This window comes from Lepidochelys olivacea, assembly GCF_965140295.1.
Source record: "Lepidochelys olivacea isolate rLepOli2 genome assembly, chromosome: 3".
Classification (NCBI taxonomy): Eukaryota; Metazoa; Chordata; order Testudines; family Cheloniidae; genus Lepidochelys; species Lepidochelys olivacea.
The window spans coordinates 169,759,844-169,781,489 of NC_140413.1; the positions used below are offsets into that span (position 1 = coordinate 169,759,844).

General features: G+C 41.1%; 2 protein-coding genes across 7 annotated transcripts in view; both read right to left on the minus strand.

The window, feature by feature from the left end:
* Positions 1–1,010: 1,010 nt before the first annotated feature.
* On the minus strand, positions 1,011–12,037 carry MRPS10 (mitochondrial ribosomal protein S10). 3 transcript variants are annotated; one of them, XM_084624189.1, is made up of 8 exons: positions 11,934–12,037; positions 5,243–5,362; positions 4,989–5,053; positions 4,822–4,894; positions 3,634–3,773; positions 2,853–2,961; positions 1,936–2,025; positions 1,011–1,538 (listed from the first exon to the last, which is right to left on the minus strand). In XM_084624189.1, exons 2-8 carry the CDS (start codon positions 5,252–5,254, stop codon positions 1,452–1,454), a joined length of 576 nt encoding a protein of 191 aa, XP_084480315.1. In that variant the 5' UTR covers positions 5,255–5,362; positions 11,934–12,037; the 3' UTR covers positions 1,011–1,451. The 3 variants fall into 3 exon arrangements, with proteins under 3 accessions (XP_084480315.1, XP_084480314.1, XP_084480313.1); XM_084624188.1 differs by lacking the exons at positions 5,243–5,362; positions 11,934–12,037 and adding an exon at positions 11,652–11,859; XM_084624187.1 differs by lacking the exon at positions 11,934–12,037 and having other exon boundaries at positions 5,243–5,531.
* A 4,754-nt stretch (positions 12,038–16,791) lies between these two features.
* TRERF1 (transcriptional regulating factor 1) overlaps positions 16,792–21,646 on the minus strand; it is a 138,162-nt gene continuing 133,307 nt past the window's right edge. For all 4 annotated transcript variants that reach the window (XM_084622246.1, XM_084622247.1, XM_084622248.1 and 1 more), the window contains 4 exons: positions 21,202–21,315; positions 20,214–20,414; positions 19,545–19,753; positions 16,792–18,019 (listed from right to left, as the gene is read on the minus strand). In XM_084622246.1, the coding sequence (XP_084478372.1) occupies positions 17,698–18,019; positions 19,545–19,753; positions 20,214–20,414; positions 21,202–21,315 (846 nt within the window). In that variant the 3' untranslated portion in view covers positions 16,792–17,697. The remainder of the gene's footprint in view (positions 18,020–19,544; positions 19,754–20,213; positions 20,415–21,201; positions 21,316–21,646) is intronic.

A 21,646-nucleotide genomic window follows, 5' to 3' on the forward strand; every position in this document is an offset into this window, starting at 1 on the left:
AGGCCTGCTGAAGTGCAGAGTAAGTTATTTACCAGCTCTCTCTGGCTGTGGAAGAGAAGGGTATTAAACCAAGCCTGCATCGTAGGCTACTGTGCTAATCATTCACCCACTTCTTCAGGAAGCCCTCTCAATCTTCACAGAAGAAAAGAGAGGAAAAGGATGAGCTTCCACTTAGAACTGACTAGGCTGTAGTGCAAGAGCCTCATTTTCACAGCCCCCATAGAAAAAAGCCTTTTACACCTGTGATTAATATACTTGTGTTGAGACCAAGTTAATACCATTATAACATGTGTCATCATTTGACACTGTTAAAGATAATTTTACAAGTCCTTTTTCTTAGGCTTGGTCTACACTGCAGACTTATGTCAGTGTAATTGTGGTGCTCAGAGGCATGGAAAATCCATGTCCGAGTGATGCAGTTATACCAACCAAACTCCCGCTGTAGACAGCACTATGTTGAAGGGAGAGCGTCTCCCGTCAACATAGCTACCACCTCAGACATGGAGTACCTACAGTGTCTGGAGAAGCTCATTACCAGGGGCAATGTCTCTCCTAAGCACTGCTGCAGTGTAGACAAGCCCTTACTGTACAAGCAGTGTAATTCTGGGAGAAATGCTGTATTCAGTTTTGTGATACAGGTATTTTGGGGGACCTGGCAAGTAGCTAGAGAGTTTGCTCTTTGCCATAGTCTCTCTAGGGTCCTTTCTTGATGCACAGTTGCTGCTTGATAACAGTGTTGGTGTCTGATCTGAGATCTCCTGTGTCGTGTTTGACAACACTGTTCAAAGGGTATACAGCATAAAAGTTTCACTAGAAAATATCCAGTCTGTTACTGATTTTGCCTCCCAGCAGAAACTGACCTGGCCTGTAAGTGCCCCAGGTGCTCAGCTGACTGGTAAATACTAAAACAAGTCCTGAAAGTTCTCGTCAATGTGCTTTTACTGTCAAATTGCCAAGTATAACAAGAGAAGATAAATGTAACCTTTTTCAGGAGACTCCCCAGCAAAAAATATTTTAAATAAAATTTAATAGGTCACATAAGAGCTCTGAGATATGTGCTTCAAATAGCAACCTCAGTGACAGTAAATTCACAAGTCCTGTGGTGCTTATGCACAAATAAACCATTACTGTACATCATGATCTGTTCATGTAAATTTATCAAGTTTTGGCCCCACAGGACTTTGAAAAGAGAAAAACAGAGACAAAACATTTTCACAGCAGTCCAGTCTTTCTGCTAATTGCCTGGAGCTGGGATCCACACTCACTGATAATTAGTGTAGCAAATGACCTGTCTCATCATAATTTCTAAGTATTGTTTGTAAAATTAAGACAGGGTTTGAGGTTGGATAGAGAGTAACTCCTGTGAGAAGATGCTGTGTTTAAAATGTTAACAGGCACAGGATGAGCTTCCGTTGCTAACAGATGTGGAAGAGCTTTAGTACATGAAGAATTCATGACGTGCTTGCAGTTTCTTCTACTGAAGGTAGCTTGTCCCAAACTGGCTTCTGAATATGTTCTGGTAGTTTCTCTAATTTGGTCTAAAAACAAAGCAAATAATTACATCTACCAATCTGCACCTTAGATGTGACAATTCCCTCATTTAGAATACATTATTTTGCTGAATACATATTTACCCAAATCAAATTACAAATACCTATTCAGGTACACGAAAGGCCACCAAGTGGCAGAAGCCATTTTAAGAATAGTACAGCTTCCATCCCTTCTTCATCTTGTGCTTTCCACTGTTTGGATCCCTTGCTCCCTAGAGAACTCCCGTTCTCCCCAGCCCAGAGTCTCTGCACATTCCCCCCTGCACATTCCAGAAATTACACTTGCTATTAGTCCCAGCAGATATCATTTGTCATCTGATTAATCTTAAAACTAGACTCATCCCACAGCTCCTATTAGAAATTCAAGAAAGCAATTCAATTATACCTTTTTTATTTCCATGGCAACCCCTTCAGGTAAATTTCTTTGGATGTATTCCAAATAGACATCAGCTGTACTGCCAGTTAAATGTTTTAACTAAAACAACACAGAAAGTGTTTTAAAAATGAAAGTAGCCATATTTTCTGCTATTAGCATATCACTGTATAATGATATAGGCATACACTGATGGGAAAATTTCCTCAGAGTTAGAGAAGCTAGAGCACAGAGGTTCAACATTCCCTTCACGACAGGCAAAGAATTAGCATCATCTTTGCACTCTCACACTCACGCACAGTTAGCAGAAGGTACTCCCAGACTAGGGGTTTGCCTAACCTGTATTCTGCAACTGTAGAAACACATACAACCTTTGTTTACGTAGAGAGCCTCCTGGGATTAACTTGTAGTTTGATTAGTGCAGCCTATATTTAGAAAGGCTGCTCCTGGGTATTATATAACATCCTAGCATCCTAAACTAGGTCAGGGCCCTACTATGCTAGGCACAGTACCAACACTGACAATCTCTTCCCCTCAACACACAACACGGGTGGTGGCCAGTTATTTTTGTTTTTAAGAGGAAGGTAGTTATTTTTAAAGGCAACTGTGAGGTGGTTTATCTGCCATTTTGTTCTAATTTTTTAATATAAAAGATACAATATGGAAAATGGTGCGCTCAGAACCATACTTTTCAGTACTATTATTTTAATATAAGGTGCATGAAGTGCATCCAGTATAACAAGTATTCTCTTTAGTATCCACTGAGACAGGATTACGAAATTCTGCATGCTGGGGTTAAATGTAAAATCAGTACACACATTTTTCAGGAATTTTAGTGAGTGTCAAACATTAAATGCTTGACAAAACTGCATTTTCTACATGTGAAGTTCTATTTCAGTTCTCTCCTTCCCGCAAATACACTTACTCACCTCCAAGCATCTATAATGTGTCCTCATTTCATACTGAACTCTGTGCTTCTTGAAAATGTGTATTGACTTCAGAAGGGTGAATCGTTCTATCTTCCTGGGAGGTTCATGTCTAACATGCACAATCATTTAAACACATTATTGCATATTTTAAATCACATTCATACCCCTTTTAGATCAACTAATGTTTTCAGTATCTACATAACAACCCACCAGGATTTAATGCCAGGATCCCTGCTTTAGTTGACATTTGCACAAGTGAATGAGGCAGCGTGAAAAGTACCAGTGTATTTTGGTATTGCAGCCACATTTTGTCTTAATAACTATTAAAAGACCCGAGGGGAGGGACGGGGGGACAGGACCAATAAATTCAGCTAGGTTCTAATGATACCTGGGGGGATGCTTGCACTGTCAATGATACTGTCCTTACAGGAAGTTTGAAATGGTACTTTAAAAAAATACCCACAACCCTGGGCAAGATTCCCTTTTCTATCAATGTTTTGCTGTTTAACATAGTGCTGAGTGTGTAACAGCTGTTGCTATTGGCTGTATGGTCCTTGAACTATTATTGTATCCTACTGCTGACAAGGAAAATAATTAAAACAGCTTGTCAGGGAAATATCCCAATGGCTTCAAATTAGTTAAAAAATGCCATCACTGTACATCTTTCACTTCTGAAACACTTAGAGAAAGTAAATTCCATACCTCAAAAATCTACAACTATGAATGCTATAAGGGGTAGTGTTTTACAAGTAGCAGCTGAGAGCAGGTCACCTACACTTACACTTTTTCAATGGAGATGCCAAGTTCTTTAGCAGCAAGCACTGCAAAATATTCGTAACTGTCCAACACAGTTTTATCATGGCCTTTAACTAAAACCGATAATTTCCTGTATAATGTGTCCGGTTCATCTGAAATGGATACCTACATTTTGTAAGAAAAAGACAAGTTAGGTGATAGCTCTACACTACCCTTAGCTAACTAATACAATACACATTTATCTTGTACACCCTACTATCCTATATGGGGGAAAATACTATAGGCAGCTCAACCTAATTGTACTTTATGCATAGTTTTGTCAACCTGTGGCTAATTAGCCACTATTACCAATTCTGAAAAGGACGGCAGAGCTGTGCATGACTTAGGGTATAACTACACTTAAAACACTACAGCAAAGCCCATTGGCCTAGATTCTCCTATAGGTAGACGTAATCCACCTCCCCAAGAGGCAGTACTTAGGTCTATGGAAGAACAGTGGAAGCTGTCTACACTGGGGGTTAGGTTGGCTTAATTATGCTGAACATACATAACTACACCCGTGAGTGACACAGTTAAATCAACTTAAATTTTCTAGCGTAGACCAGGCCTCTACATTTTCAGCATTCAGAAGCTATTATGGTAAAAGTTCTTGATCAGGAGGGTGAGGGCTCTTCAAGATGACTCGGGAAAAAAAATGTAGTAAGGCTTGCAATAGTTGAAGTTAAGAGCAGAGCTCAGAAACTTCTGAAGAGTTGCAGATTTTTCCTGAAAACCAATCTAATATTACTTTTTTTTTGGCACTGGAGAAGAGTTGCCTTCTCAGGCCTTGCACTGTCAGCAATTCTCTCTGTAGCTGATGAGAAATACACAGGACTCCCTCCACCAGGATAAGAAGAAACATAAGAAAATATTTAAGTAAAATGGGAATTAAAATTTCTCCTTTTAAAGTGTGTACCATACGTATTTTAAAATGAAAGGACTCTCCACAAGAATACGACATTTCTATTCTAAATGCAGATTGTAACCCTAGGACGTCATTGAAAAGGAGACCTCAATGAGTAATAATCCAACTCATATTATAAATATTCTTCTCCTAATGGGATTTTGCATAATTAAAAAATACTCACCTATGCTGAAATAAGTCTGAGTTTGTGTATTTGCTTTTGTTACTGAGAATGTATATAATAAGTAGAGGGTCTACTTAGTCACATACCAAAGAATTGTCCTTATGATGGTGTAAATCAGTGTGGAATCCTGAGAACTGAACCCACAACAAGTCCTTGTTTCTAGATGGGAGGAGGGAGGAAACACCACATTTAACATGATTACAAATTAAGAGCTCAGGGTTTTTCAGACTTCATTGTTAAATGTTATACTCACAGAAGAAAACGATATTGCTTTGGCGTAGCTCTGCTTGAGTAATTTACAGGAAAAGTCCCTGGTCCCTGTGAAAATAAGTTAAATCATCAGCTGGTGTCTTTCAAATTAAAGGTTATCAGCTTAATGTAGATTTGTTAAAAGCTAGTTATTGTTTTCTAGACTAATAAATATATAAATGTAAGTCTGGAGGTACAATGAAGAACTTCGTGTATGAAGGATTAAATGCATCTTTTTGAAGAAAGGCTCTATAGTACCTTGAAACCCATGCATGGTGTTGGTGCAGAGCAATGAGACACAGACTGGTTAGAGGAGTTTCGTTCTTGCTCCAAAGATGATGGCACAGAAGGGAGAGTAGACCGAGTTGTTTGGAATGGCTGCATTATGGGTATAAAAAGGCAGCAGCTGCTATTCCAGTGCATAGGCCTGAATAAACATCACTTTGATTCCTAAACAAAGTCCATTTACACCTAGGCTTTATAGTGAATGTTGCCCTCGTTGAACACATCAAAAAATGACTAGTTTAATTAATTTGTATGGTATCTTTCTAGAGGATTCAGAACTAAAGTAATATGGGAATTACCTTTAATCTGTGCAGAAATTCCACATTAAAGTTTGTGTGTTGGAAATGCAAATCTGACTAGCTCATACAGGAAAATTTTTTGGGTTAACAGTTACTTTACTTGTCAATACCTTACCATTACATGAATACAAAAATATAAGAACTCATTACCTACTATATATGCCCACGTACATAATCACCAGCAAATAAGAGGACTGAGGAAGAAACTAACTGATTACCAATGATACAAAATCATAATTATAAAGAATACCTGTGAGTTAGAACTCAATACAAAAATTGAAGGTTACTAATTTTATTAGCACAATAACGGACTCCAGCATGTGATGTCATTCCATTTCTGAATGCAGGATAGCAATACGTACAGTATTTCACAGTACAATTACAGTCTTTATAGTTTTGCTTTCATGTAATTTAGTAGACTTGCTAACTCTGCCCCTAGGACAGTTCATCCAAATTTGGCCACTTTATGTGTCTCTGAAAAATCAGAGTTTGCACATGCTCAGTAGAGATGTATTAGCATTTAGCAGGTAAATTATCAGGTAAGATTCTATCTCTAGTGAGCACTCTCCACCCCCCATAGCTCCTTTGGGGCAACCAGACTGAGCAGGCAACATCCCCAGAGTGACTGAGCCTGTTCCAGTCCAGGGATCCAGGAGCTGAGCAGGACTTGTCCAGCCATTGTTGCTCTCAGCACCCAGATGTTGGGCAGTGGAACTCACAGCAAGGAGACTCTCATCTATACTCTCAATGGTCCCCCTGCTAGCACCCAGGAGGAAAAGGATGATGCCTTACTGGAATTTAGGGGGAGAAGGGGAGGCACAGAGACAGGCTTCACAGGGGCAGCATAGGACAGGCAGGGAAAGAAGAGTCTGTAACTGCAAAAGCACACTCACTTCCAGAATCTGGAACAGAATCCAGGATTCCTGAGTCTAAATACTCCACTGCTGCCTCGCAAACAGCTGTGAAACCCACTGGCAAGTGTCATCTCCCTCTAGTGGATGATCCACACAGGAGAAAAGCCTGCTACTGCCACCAGTTACTTCATTAGCTCAAATGGTAGAGACCTGTGCTATGTATCTAAAAGTTCCAACCCTGCTATTGATATAAGCTAGGTCAATATGGTTCTGGCTTTTCTGTTTTGTTTTGTTTTGAAATAGGAAATAACATGCAAAAATCTATTTTAAAAGAAAGTTAATGTTCCAAAGTCAAGCACTCAAAAGGGAGGACATGCTAGAGTTAAGATTTTCCATGCAACTGTAACGTATCCCCTTGTGCATCTTGTCTGTAATTACATGATCACATGCTATTTTTCCCACAAGACCCCTAACTCATTCACCCCACACTAAATTGTGTTCAGGGAATGAATCAGGATTGTGCAGTGAATGAAGCTGTCGTCTGCAGGACCCATCTCATTTGCTGCAGAAGTTAGGAAGTGTGTAGTGAATGAGGAAGGACTGTAAGGAAGAGAAAGGAGGATTTTGAGGTTTAAGCAGTTAAATATCATCTTGGAGAACTGAATTGTATTTCCAGCTTCTGCCATGGAGTTCTTATGTAATGCTGACAAGTCACTTAAACCAACATATTCACAGGTGGCTGCAAATTGTGTCCCTTATTTCAAAGTTCCCAACTTGAGACACATGGAGTCAGATTTGCAGAAGAGCTGAGCACTCACAAAGTCAATTAGAGCTGCAGTTGAATATATGAAATGCTATAAAAATGCTAACTACTCTGAGAAATCAACTCTCCTGATTTTAGTGAACACCTGACAATTTTGGCTGCAACTTCTCTATGCCTTAGTTCATCACCTGTCCTACAATAGGGATAATGCCACCTCCCTAGCTTACAATATATTACTATATTTATATATTATAATGTTTTCTGGAAATGATAAAAAAATTGAATTTTTAAGAGGGATGTGATTAAGGAGAATGTAGTAACTTGGCAAAAAATAGGGAGATCATTCCATGAAGTGGTGGCATGAAAACAGCCCAGAGCAAGGTGCTAAAGTTCAATTGTATTCATGTTTGGCCGAGTATAGAGTTTATTGGGTTGTTTTAAGAAATTTGCACATCCTCTGAGGCTCTATAAAGGGAGAAATAAGTGTGTACACATATATATTTAATCACTATTTGTGTAAAGCACTTTGAACAAACAGTGGGGTTTGTCTTATTTCAGTCTAGTGAAGTATGAGTATTCGGTTTTGTGAAGACAAGTTAATTAACGTTTGTGAAGCACTCAGGTACTATTGCGATAAGCACCCCAGAAAAGCGCATGAATGGCATGCAGAAATATTGAATGGGACTGCACACTGAATGAGTATAAAAGATATATTGAATAGCCTTTAGTTACATCATCACATTTTTTTCTGCAGGACCCCTGGGCACTGAATGAGGCAGGGGTCCTGCAGAAAAAATTGTGATAATGTAACTAAAGACTATTATAATGCATATACACAAGGGGGCAAAATTAAGGTTGTATGGGAAACCTTAATTCCAACATTTTTTAACTTCTGACTCTGCAATCTTAATATAGGTGTTTGTATGTAAATATATATACATACACACGCTTATAATAGCACATGGTGAATATAACACACTAACTTTCATAACTACAGAATATTAAAGTAGCAGAATATGTTAAAATGAATGAGAAAGTTGATTGTCTATATAAAATGAATGAGAAGAGAAGATGTTTGATAATTAATGTCCTTTCCTCTCCTCCTCAAAATAAGAATGGGCATCTCAAGTTCACAACAGGTATTAAGTTTATACCTTGGTGCATCATTTATCCCTTTTAATTGACTGAATGGCAGATTTATATTCTTACATTCCATTTTTTGCAATTTATGTTTTTAAAATTTCATTCTGGACACAAACATTTGTAATTGATTCAGTGTTCAAAGTGATCTACTGTTTCATCAAGCTTTGTTTTTAAATCGTCAGTATGAGAAGTTATGCTCCTTTGTGTTACTAAACATTGTAGCCTTTTTAACTTTATTTAAATGCATAAAGCATTGTTCTGGCACACTTTTTTCTTTCTTGCACTGTGCTAATAATATGTACAGGGACAGTACAGAGTCATGTGATTCTGCTCAATAAAATTAACGGTAATCTGAAAATGTGTTACAAGTTGGACTGTAAGGTAAATTGGTGAATATATGTAGTGGGAGGGGCATTCAGCACATATTAAAATATAAGTTTTGTAATAGTTCCATTTATTCTACAATATAAATCAAATATTTTTAATTTCTTTCAAAAGCTGGCCATCCCACAAGGCTACAGACATTCTAACAAACTGCAGCACAATTTAATTCAAATTCCATATACAGGCTGACCCTCCTGGCTAAAAGAAAACTGGTCCTCTCCTAACAGTCATCCAAAAGAGCCTCAACTTTGTCCTTCCCCAATACGCACTTCAGGAAAAAAGCAAACCTTGGAGCTTGGAATGTTAAGAAGTGCAGACTGAGGAAGACAGCAAATTCCAAAGTAGAGGGACTTAATGGGGAACCCCAACTGGTAATTTACTCTCAAACTTGAGAGAGCTAGCTCAAGCACCACCTCTGACCTCAACTGTAGCAGAAATTACACAGTGAAAACAGCAGTCCCTCAAGTAGCCTAGTCCCAAATCTTTGTCACTTTCACTTCCACATCATAAGATTTCAAAATTCATTTCCTCAGTTAGGATCAGCAAGATACTTCCCACATCTCTTTGCTTCACCTACCAAGTAATCCGTAAGCCACAGTAACCATGCCAGGGCACAACTGGGAGATGGCTTTTGGGGGCCACTATATCAATGGCCATGAACAATAGATTCATAGATTACAAAATCCAACCAATTCATAGCTAAAGTTGTCTTTTAGAGAGAGTACACTTCCAGAAAGCAATCTGTGATGGACCCTGATAGATACTCTACAAGGCTGGACCACTGAAACAGGTCCTTTGCTCCACTGGGATAGATACAGCCCTAAATCAATAATCTTGGATAAAGAGTATATCTACCCTACTCCCCACCCCCCCACAAAAGTGTATTCTTAACTTGGATTAAAATAGCATAGAAGACACAGCAACTCTAATTTCAACTCCTCTGTAGCTTAGGTTAAAGCCTATAGGAGAGCCTTGGGTTGAACTCAAGCTGCTAACCCAAGTTAAGGACAACTTTTTTATATCCAAAGCTATAACCCTCAACTCCAGCCCAGATGCGGCCAGTGACATGAGTAGATCAGATGTTCCTATGATTGTCATGTAGCTACAAATTCCTGAGTCAATCCAAAGGAATCATCTGCATGGACATGAAAGTCAAACACAATTAGCCAAAGGGCAGAACCTGAGAAATTCAAGTAGGGCTTCCATAGCACAGCCAGCTACTCAGCAATATTAACTAAGCACAATCAAGGTCTCAGACTAACTTAGAATTAAACGTAAAAACAGGGGAAAGTCCCAAGACTGTCAACTCTTGGAGGCAGGGCTGCCTATTTGCTCTGCCTTTGTACAGCCCTGTTAGGCTGGGATCCTGGTCCAGGAACAGGGCTCCCAGGTGCTACCCAACCCCTCAAGGCGATGGGCTACGTGCAGCTCTCTAGGCCTGACACGCTGCAAACCAGTGTAGTGTGAAAAACGGCTATCTGATGTAATTTGCTACTAGTAGCAGTTACTGATATTAAACTGCTGCTATCTGCCCTAATCTGTTATTGGAACAGGGGTAGCAAATTGTAACTAGTAGCAGTTAGTGATATGTAAAGTTGTTCTTATTTGCTGACTTGTCCTAATTTGCTAAAACTTGACAGTGTTGTTGGATAGAAGCATAAAAGTCTTCAGCTTTCAAACGACCCTGCCTGGTGTACATAAGTATCAATTACCTCTTAACAGAGTGAGGTCATTTAAACATCATTTATTTTGCAGCTTCATTTACTGTGCTAACAAAACATAGCAAATGCAATACTAGAAACACAGATGTCATTGCTAAAACTACTAGCAACTACTTACACATATTTTCAATAAGTATTTGTTATTAAAATATAAATTAAATAGCACAACAACAAAGGTAAATGATGAAGCGCTCAGAATAATTCAGGGAATCCCAGCAGCAAGTAAGAAAAATTTGTGAACTGCTATGAGACTTTATGCAGTCATATAAACTGATAAGGGATTCTTTGTTTCTGAAGGGGTATATGTAAAATATTTCACCAAATCAAGTCTCCCTCAGCACCTCAGCAGGTTACATCAGACAGAGAGGAGCTGTGGTGACGAGGCCTTGGAATGCCTGTGCCATTAAGAACCCAGCCCTGGGAAGCCCATTCTAAGAGGCACTGTCCTGTGGAAGGCGAAATGAAAAAGCCCCTCTGCCCCTCCCATTTTTGCAAACACTGGTGTCTCAGTCCACCGGGGTAACCGTCACTCCCTCTGCCCCAGTTTTACCCTCTGGCAGTGCCTCACCCCTGGGTTTAACCCCAGCTCGTATTCCTGTCCCTGATTTTGCCTTTCAGCCCCTATCCTAAACCTACTTCCAGCTGCTCGAACCCCCTGACTAGTGAATTTCCACCCCCTGCTCAGACTCAGACCATCCCCCTCTGATCTGCCCCCTTTGAACCCCTATAAAAAGCAGTCCGGGGAATTTGATGCCAAGTCAGGGCAGGGTGAAGGGCAGTGGCTTCAGCAGCGGTTACTGAGCATGCTCCCTACACCCTAAGTCGCAAAGAGGGACCCGGAGCAGTTTTCAGACTACACCGGCTGTGGCCGCTCAGTTCTTGGCCCAGCTACCGCGGCACCCAGGGCGCCAGCCGAGGAGCCCGAGCCCCGCTGCGGGTACGAGCAGCTGAGCCGGGAGCCAAGCGGGGCTGTAACCCCGGCAGGGGCTGCGGACACCCACGCGCGGGGTGGGGGCAGGGCCCTGGCTCGTGTCCGGCAGCGCGCGAAGGGCGGCGGCGGCTGTTCCAGCCCGGGACCCGGCGAAGGAGCAGCCGAGGGCTCGGGTCAGGGGAGCGCAGGGGCGGCTGGACTCGGAGCAGGGAAGCCCTGGGGACAGATCGGAGCACCGCTCGGGTGCGCGCGCCCTGTCGCTGCGCCCCGCCCCGCGCCCCCGGTACCTGGCAGCAGCACCGCCGCCACAGGCGCCTCACGCCTCCCCACGCCGCCATCTTGCCCACAGCCCCCCGGCAACTTCCGGCAGCCACCGCACCATAGAGCTACCCCGGAAGGATAGAGCGGCCCCACCCGCAACCAGCTACCATAGAGTTCGCCCTCCCGCCTGAAACTCGGCAGCCGCTCGCGTTGGAGCTGTAGCCGGTCGGCGCCGGAGGCGGAGCCAGAGCCAGACCCCACCACGCCGTTACCGTCCCCAAAGCCTGCGGCGGCGCCGACAGCCTCACCCCCGCCTGAGCACAGCGTCGGCTTCAGGCCCCACCCCGCTGGGCCCTGCAGCCGTCCCGGGGGCGGCCCCTCCCCTGGCGGAGCCCGAGCGGGAGGCGCAGCCCCTGCCTGCCGAAGGATGAGAGGCCCCCGGGCGGCTGCCCTGCCTTACACCCCATCGTCCCTCAGCCAGCCGCGAGCCAGGGACTCCCGTTGCCCGGGGGCGGGGCGGGGCGGGGGAGGGGAATGGGCTTCGGGCGCCATTTTCCAGCTCGCGCCTGCGCACTGCGTCTCGTGCTTGGCCCCCTCGGCACCAGAAGAGGCGCCCTTCGAACAGCTGCCAGCCCGCAGCCCCTCCCCCACCCACCCCGCCTCCGGCGCGCTCCTGGGCGGCGCTGCCTGGGCGGCACCCAGCGGGGAGCGGGCGGCGGCCTGGGGCTGATCCCTACGGGTCCTTGAAATGCGAGTTAACGCTGATCAGCAATCGGCTCCGCCCTGGCTGGAGCCGGGACAGGCTGAGCGCGGCGCGAAAGCGTCTCCCGCCCGCCGGCGTCTGTCCAGTGTCATCCCCGCCGTGGTGGGCTGGGGGCGACCCCTTGCTCGTTCACAGCCTCGCTTATAATCGCTCTAGGCCGGCGCTGCTCTCAGGGGGTTTAGAGGCGGCCGTAGCCACGACTGCAAAACAAGGCGGAGCACGCAGGGACCGTGACAGACTTTGCAACAGCCAGCGCCACAGCGACCCTCTCGGTGCCCACCCAAGCTCCGGCGTGCGGCTGACTACAAACCTAAGAAAATCAAATCAAAAGTCAAAGGCCGCTATAAACCTTTCAGGCAAATGTAGCTGATTAGAACTCTGTGAAAAGCTTTTGAAACTCTGTTTGTTCAAAGTGCTTTACGCAAATAGTGTTTAAATAGATATGTACACACTTCTCTCTCCCTTTAGAGAGCCTCTGAGCACGTGCACATTTCTTAACCCCCCCCCATAAACTCTGTCCTCAGCCAACCATGAATACAACTGAACTTTCCCACCGTGCTCTGGGCTGTTTTCATGCCACCACTTCATGGAATGACCTCTCTATTCTTTGCCAAATTACCACATCCCTCCTAAAAATTCAATTTTTCTATCATTGCCAGAAAAAAATAATATAGGGTAATATATTAACAAGTACTACCTACCAATAATATAATATGGCTTCTGTATTTTTTGTACACCCAAAACTTACACCAGCGTCTAGGGGAGTTTCAGACACATAAGGAATGCAGTTTTAGGACCCTTGACAGGGAATTTTCAAGGGAGTAAGAAAGGAAGAAAGGGAAGCTCTTTCTGGATTTAGATTCTAGTTGTAGAACATTCCAAAATATCCAAGCAAGCATATATCAGCAGCAGAAACGTTAAGACAAGACTATACCAGATGAAGGAAAGGACAGAGAGTTATTCAGCTATTTATTTGACAGATATGTTTCCAAAACAAGATTAAATACACTATTGTTTGTTTTAGGGTTATGGCACCTCAGAAATTTAAAAGATGAAATAATCTTCTCTCTCTTTCTGAACATATTGATGTAATACTTTTTACTGTGACCAACTATGCCAAAAATGTTAACGCTGTATATGGGAAGGGGCGGGAGGAAAACAACACACTTTTTACTGGAATGATTTTGGAATCCTAGTTACCAGATATAGAATCACAGAATCTTAGAAATGTAGGTCTGGAAGGGACCATCAAGTCCAGCCATCTACACTGTGGAAGGACCAAGTAAACCTAGACCAGCCCTGACAGGTGCTTACCAATACGTTTTAAAAAACCTTTGATGGGGATACCCTAGTGCCAGAGCTTAATTACCCTCGAAGTTAGAAAGTTTTTCCTAATATCTAACCTAAATCTCCCCTGCTGCAGATTAAGCCCATTACTTTCTGTCCTACCTTCAGTGGACATGGAGAACAATTGATCACAGGCCTTTTTATAACAGCCCTTAATATTTTTTAAAGATTTATCAGGTCACCCTCCCCCCATAGTCTTCTTTTCTCAAGACTAAGCATGTCCAGTTTTTGTAACCTTTCCTCACAGGTCAGATTTTCTAAACCTTTTATCATTTTTTGTTCCTCTCCTCTGGACTCCCTCCCATTTGTCCACATCTTTCCTAAAGCGTGGGACACAGAAATGGACACAGTACTCCAGCTGAGGCCTCACCAGTGCCATATAGCAGAATTAAGGAATGCTCTTTGAAAAATCATCTATAAAGTAATTCTGTGTATTATTACATATATATAACTTTGTTGTCAACCCCCCAATTTTTAACAGATTAATTTATTTAAAAGAAATTTTCATCACGGTAGCAAAACCCAACAAACTACATTTTATCAAAAGTATAAAATTCACTAGAAAATACTGTCCTCTTTTTGGCAAACTGTTACATAAAACCCTTAGATTTACAAATACAACAATTACTTGTTACAAAAGAAACAGAACTGAATTGTCTATACATAGTGCTTTTTGATATGTACCAAGTATATGGAATCCAAACAAAAAACATCAGAAAAACCAAAACAAATATTAAATTGTGAAATTAAGCCATCCTAGTGCAAATCTGAATAAGTTACATCCTGAAATTAAATTGCATGCAAGTCAGATGCTAATAATATGAAGCTATATCTGGAAGAGATCACAAACTACATTAAATATGTAGTTTTTATTTCCATTGCTTTCCCACCCAAAAGTAAATATATATTTTTACACTGGAGCTCCTAAAATATTTACAAACCTTCTAATAAAATATATCAGTTAAATATATTTGAAAATAAGATGATTTTTTCCATAAAATATATTGATTTTCTTTCTATGTACAGACTTTACCAAAGAACTAAATCCAATAGTGAAGCCATCCCATAATACATAGTTTTGCATCAGCAACTATTAGCAAGAAAATAACTTTTCTGAAATAAAACTAAACCACATTTAGACACATGTAGGCAGAACAGCATCTGAGTAACATCAGACTGTGCAACATTTTAAGAATATGGAGTCAGTGTTTGAGGCCTAACTTATTTAATACTATTTCAGGAATCTACCTTCTTTCTTTAAACACCATCTCTTTGGTTATTTTCAACTAATTTTTATCATTTTCATGGGTGTAAAATTAAAAGTATGCCTGTTTCATCTTGAAGATCTAGGGAATAGTTATGTGGATTTAACACAGACATCTGGCTAACCTTTAGTTAGAAGGAACACACTTTTTTTTTTTTTTTTTTTTAAATTGCTTCTGTGGGGGTCAAATCCAAAAATTTCTACAATATTTTTACTCAAATTCTTCTTCAGGCAAAACTCCCACTGACTGCAATGAAAGTTTTGCCCGAGTTCGGCAGGATTGTCCCTTCAAGACTCTCCATATGCAGACTCCTACCAACATACGAGGGGTGCCACTTCCACAGCATACTTCCACTTTCTCTCCAATTGTACTGAAGAAGTCCCCTCACAAAGGAGCCCTTAGGGTTCAAAGCTCCATAGGTTTGGAGGGGAGGGGAGGGGATGGGCTCTAGTCAAGTCTTTCCACCTTAAGCCCAGAAACTCCAATGCAAGTTACTGCATACAAAGTCCCTGATCCTGCAAATACTTAAATGTCTGTAGACTCCACTCACAAGAGTCTAAACTTCTGTGGACTGCCCAGAGTATAGGAGTCATGCTCCAGGGCGTGGCAGAGAGCCAACTAGAAGTGCAGGCACATAGGCCTTCTGTCAGATCTCCTGAGATTCACAGGCATAGTGGGTGGAACCATCTGTTGTTCCACAGAAAGAGGGGAAAGAAACTCCACCCACCAACAAAAGAATTCACAGGAAGCTTGCAACTTGAAAATGATGAGTGGTTTCAACTTACCTACAAGGGTCATTCTTGATTAGTAGAGCATTTGACTCTAAGTAAGAACTTGAGGATTTTGCCTTGTATGTTTGGCTTTGACACAAAAATGGTCTCTTTACTCAAGTAATAATCCTGTGTAGACATGGGTCCTGATTCTCACTGGCTTTGCATCTTTTGTAGTCATTTACACCTGTCTATGGTGAGTGAAGAAACACTATTTGACAGTATTCTACCCCCATTTTGTATTCATTTTGTACAAGGGGAAGACTGTGGAGAACCAGGCTCAACATCTTGCTTGATCTGGTTAAGACTACATTTTGTGACTCCTCAAATTGTCAGATATTGTGGCAAATGAATGAAATATTCTTATTGTAAAAAAAAAAAATTGAAGGAATGGGGAAGATCTGAAATGATTTACATACAAAAGTGTTATAAAATTTGCAGTATTGTTATCCTACGCAGGATTCACGAGAGCATCAGTGTTATCAGTGAAGCCTCTAAAACATTTACAGCATTTTATTTCAAGAAGAGCTCACAAACTGCTACTTAGTAATGAAAAGTCATGCACCCAAACACGGTCTAATTCTGCACGTGGTTTAGGTGCAACTCTAGGACTCCAGTACTGTGCATCTGTGGAGAATGTACCAAACCAAGGTCAATACAGATTAGGTTAGAGAGATCTTGTGTGCAGATCTTGAAGGGCGGGGGGGGGGGGGGGGGGGAGAGTTAATGTAAGCATTTTCCCAACTTTGCTGGATAAATGTCACACTGAATACATAAAAATCTGAGTCTGATGTAAAGGCAAGTGAATACTCAAAAACAGCACAAGAATATTTCAGGCCAGGAAGGATTAAAAAAAAGTATCTGTTTAAATTTCCAGAAGTGTTCTTTTGAAAGAGAGTAGATATACCACCAACATCCCTCCCCCGGTTCTGTCTTGGGGGAAAGAATGTCTCTTAGCATTTATTGTCTTCTGGAATATGCTTCTGCACTGCTCAATTGTACAAAACCTCTAAAACCTCTGGGATGGCTACTGAACAGTGTGATTTATTGTCACAATAGAAGGTATCTCCAATGCTGTCCAATTACAAAGGCACAGCTCCTAATCCAGTGTTCCAGTTAGAGGATGAGTTTTTGCCACACTTTAACTGAAGTAAACCACTATAGAATCATATTCAATTCTCAGACTGGGTCATTCATAAACCAGTGGATCTCTCTCTTTTGAATCCTATTAAAATGGAAGCTCTAAAATGTACAGTATAAACAATATCTTTTGCAAGCAGACTAACAGGTACAGGTTGAGCAGTGTTCTGTTGAATGGAGGCTAGTCACTCTTGTAATTATTTCATATTTAGTCAGATTTCTTTTTGTTCCAGATACAACAAGAATGCAAAACAGAAGAACACATCAAGTCAGCATCTCCAACAAATATGAGGTACTATCAGAAAAACACTACAAGGTCCATTGCAGGCAATTAATCCAGTCAGAAGTGCACAACAATAGCTCCTTCCTGGTAAATAGGACCAAAGTGAGATGTGTAAAATTAAACCGTCCAGGTTAGACTGAACTGAGAATAAGAAAATTCTGAAGAGTTAAAGATTAAAGTTCCTCCCATAGAAGGTTTGGAGGGAAATGGAAATAGAAACATGAATTTCTCTGTTATATTTGTGGTTTTGAATAATCTCAGTGAAGCAGAACCCAGATAAAACACCTTATAAGAATATTTGTGCCAATTATTTATTTTTCCCCAACAAACAAACTGATTAAAAAAATGGGTGGGAAGCATATCTTTTCCCTAGACCTGGATAAACGAATTACCATTTTTAAACAGGTAGTTTAAAATCAATGGGAAATAAACAGGTTGTCCAGGTTTCTTGACTGATACATTCAGGATGTTTTCAGTAGCTGTCTGCATGTGACAACTCTACATTTACAACTCTGCATCATCCTGAAGTAAATCTGCATCTTCTTCATCCAACAAGAGGTCAGCATCCATGACTTCAGTCTCTTCCATGACATCTCCTAACTCCTGAACAACATCATCTTCAAGGTCATCTACATGCTCAACCTGTTTAATCAAACTCAAATGATCCAGAGGGATCACACCATGTCCAACTGGCCCAGTAGTTCTTGCAATAGTGGCTGCCATTTCTGCTGCAACAGCAGCTTTCTGAGCCTTCTGCCTTTGCTGTTCTTCCTGTTGCCTGTGAGTCTTCATATGAGCATTGCGACTTTTGATTTTGAAAAACACCCTAAAATTTCAAGAAAAGAAAGAACATTTCAGAGGACATCCTATTGCCTCTATTGAAAAATACAATGATGTGCTTTGCTTTCTTGCCTTGAAAGAGATGATGGTGAAGAGAAATCTATGTACAACTTGGAGGATTTCAGGGAGCGATTATCAGGTTTCTGCAATCTAATAATAATATAGACAATTGTATGCTCTCTTCATTTAAACATTTATATGAACCCAATTGCTGCTGTTACTGAGTGCCTCACAACTGTCAATGCACTTATCCTCCAAACACCCCTATCAGGTAAGGGAGTGCTAATATCCCCATTTTACAGATGTGAAAACTGAGGCAGAGAGAGACTAAGGTGGGATTCACAAAGTATTTAGGCACCTAAATACCTCTGTAAATCCCACCCTAAGTGATTTGCTCAGTCACATAGGAAGATGAACTGAGCTATAGCTCACAAAAGCTTATTCTCAAATAAATTTGTTAGTCTCTAAGGTGCCACAAGTCCTCCTTTTCTTTTTGTGAATACAGACTAACATGGCTGCTACTCTGAAAGTTGTGGAATAGGAAACTGAATCCAAGTTCTGGGAGTCCCCGGCTAGTGCCCTAACTGCTGGAGCCCCCTTCCTCCCTATCTTTTGGAAGGGTTAATTTATGCTTTTTAGCTACCCCTTCCTAGGATATCACATCAATCTACTGCAGCACTGCCAACTCCCAACACATAACAATCATCAGTCAGGTTTCCCAAAATCATGGTTGACTTTTGCTGAAGGGAAGAGTTCTGTGAAGACTGCCACAGAATACAGAATTGAAATCCTAACGTTTCAAAACCCAGCTACTTAGAGTAGAGACCTTGACACTATTAAACTGCTCAGCTAGTTTATCCTGGAATAGCATCAGACTTCGCAATTTTGAAAACAGTATCTGCACCCAAAATGTCTGCTTTACGTGACACTTTCATGAAAGTGGCTTTTAAGACTTCAACCCTTGTGAGCAGGAACAGACGTAGCCAGGTCACTTGATGTGGCTGTATTGATTTTATGTATTACATTTTCAACACTTCAGATGTCCAGAATACCACATCAGCTGAACAGAAACTATATCAGTTGAGCCAACTGAGTGTTTTACGCCTCCTGGAAACAAAATCCAAATGAGGAGACTTTGATATCATCAACAAAAATGCTAGGGTTATCTGCCTCCCTCTGCTGGAACCAGGAAGTATAACTCTTGCATAGCGACTACCAAGAAATTAAAAGAGAGACTGAATGCAGTAGGCAAACTGTCCCAAACTCTCAAATGATATCCAAAGCAGTTTCTCAAAACAGATTTGGGTAGGTGGCTTGTGGGCGCATTCCAATGGTTTTTTTTTTTGGTGGATGGAGGAAGGAAAATGTCACAACACGTCAAAGGAAACTAAAACTCCTTTGAGGCAACCATGGGAAAATAAATAATTACTAGAAACTTGTTGAAGTTCTATTTCTTTGGAACATGAGCAGATAAACTTTCTGTACTACTACAGACAGATATAGTCCCTTACTTGCCACACTCTTTACAAGGAAAAATTGTCGTTGGGTCGGTCTCGCCACTTGTTGTGCTGTGGGCAGGGGAGCTCTTGACGGAGCAGTATCCACTCTGCGTGCCAGATTTTTGCTTTGTACCTGGAACAGCGCATCGTGGTTTTGTCACCTGGTTTGTACCACCATGAATTCGAGCATGGCCATTTAGTGCTTGTCTGGAGCTGAACACCTGAGGGGAAAAAAAAATTCCATTAGACCAGCAACTCAGAAAGAGAAATACATTTAATTTACATTATATTGCTAGAGAGACAACTGCACTGGTTAATAATATAAAAAACACATTTAGCCAATTCTGTTCTCAATTATACCTGGTTGAAGTTAAAGATTTACTCATTATAGAAACAGAAATGGACCATAATGAGTGGAATTCCCAGTTATTTCATTATATTATCCTTCTAATATACAAAAATACCCAGATCTTATATGGAGCTTTTCAACCATACATCTCACAGTACTTTACAAAGGGGCTAAGTATTTTATCCCTATTTTATAGATGGGAAGTCTAAGAGACAGAGAGGTGAAATGACTTGCCCAGCAAATCAGTGGCAAGGCCAAAAACAGAACCCTAGTCTCTTGAGTCCACCACAATACTGCTCCCCTTATGCTTTAAAGATATCAAATACACCTACAGCACCACAGTTTGGCATTTCACAGATAAAAGAGGCTGCAGAAAACGTGAGACTCTGAAGGGGCGGCAAGTCTACGGGTGCACCAAGAGCTATAGGTGGTGGTTCAGGAGACTTCTGCATTTCACTTTCCTCTTCTTTTACATATTTTCTTTCTTCTTCCATCTCCTCCTCATCCTCTAAATCTTCCTCTTCCCCACTTGTCTGAAATTAAAATTAAATTTAAGAAAAACTAAAAATTTGATCCAAAAATAAAAGAAAGGCATAAAACTAGCGACAGTTCTGAAACACAGCATCAGTCTCTTCCTTCAGGGTTCTTGGTTTAACATTTTTATTTGTCCCACAATGGAGGACTTTTCATGTCTTATTCATAACAAAATGATCATCTATCCATAGCTGCACAGAGTTCTGTAATATGACACAAAACTGTCCTCATCTTTATTATAAAGCTGTGGTGTCTACATATCCCAGCATGCAATGCTTCGTATTGATCTGGGTGGCAATATATAACATGCACACACACATGCACGCAAGCAAAATTACCTGCTAAAAACAGAGTCTACTTTAAGAATGCTCAAATAACTGTGGCATTGAACTCGCATGCAAACTCAGACTTTCTTGCCAGTGTAGGAAAATTACTTTTCCAAAGACATAGGCTAATCATCTATAGTAGTAACTATCCAACTTTTCATATGTATAGAATTGCTACTGTAATTCTCAGTATATCCACATACACACATGTATGTATCTAGAAAAGCGTGCACATATTTTTCGGTTACAGTATTACCAGCAGCAGAAGCATACAAAGGACATACATGTGTCTAGATCAGAATTTGATATACAGTGGTAGAAATGCTTGTACCGTGAATACATTTCAGTTTTCACCACTAGAAAGATGAATGAAACTGCACTGCATGCCCCGCCCTCTTCCACACATGCACACACTGAATTTTTGTAGGGGTTAGTTTTATGTTGATTTTTTAAAGCTCACCAGGCAGTCATCTCTTATTTCTGCTAGACGTGTTCTGTGTTTCCGTCCCAGATGCATGATTTTCTTCCAGGTATAGTAGTATTCCACACACTGTGCAACTGTCTTAGACTTAACCTATAGTGTCAAGCGACAATACAAATATTCCAACAACAAAATGTTAAAAAGGCTGTTTTGTTTTTACTTGTCTATGAAAAACAAAAATAATAAAGATAACAGACTCAATTTCTGACAGCCCCATCTTTTTTCATTTCTGCAGTCCAAGATAAAACTACAAATCTGAGTTTCAATGTAGTTGCTTTGTGAACATTCCTGTAAGATATTCCCAGACAAAAAAACCCACTATGGTGTTTAGAAACCTGCAAATCCATGGGTATCCACTTTATATCTGTGGGCCATTTTTGTGGATAGCAGCTCGAATGCGGATACAAATTTTGTATGTGCACAG

What these genes read in the sequence shown, in the direction of transcription:
- MRPS10 (XM_084624187.1), bottom strand. Translation starts at nt 5,407, where the DNA reads ATGCACTGGAATAGCAGCTGCTGCCTTTTTATACCCATAATGCAGCCA. An exon ending in CACCATGCATGGGTTTCAAG is followed by an intron (nt 5,054 to 5,242) that starts GTACTATAGAGC and finishes TTATTTTCACAG; the next exon opens with GGACCAGGGACTTTTCCTGT. An exon ending in ATCATAAGGACAATTCTTTG is followed by an intron (nt 3,774 to 4,821) that starts GTATGTGACTAA and finishes TACAAAATGTAG; the next exon opens with GTATCCATTTCAGATGAACC.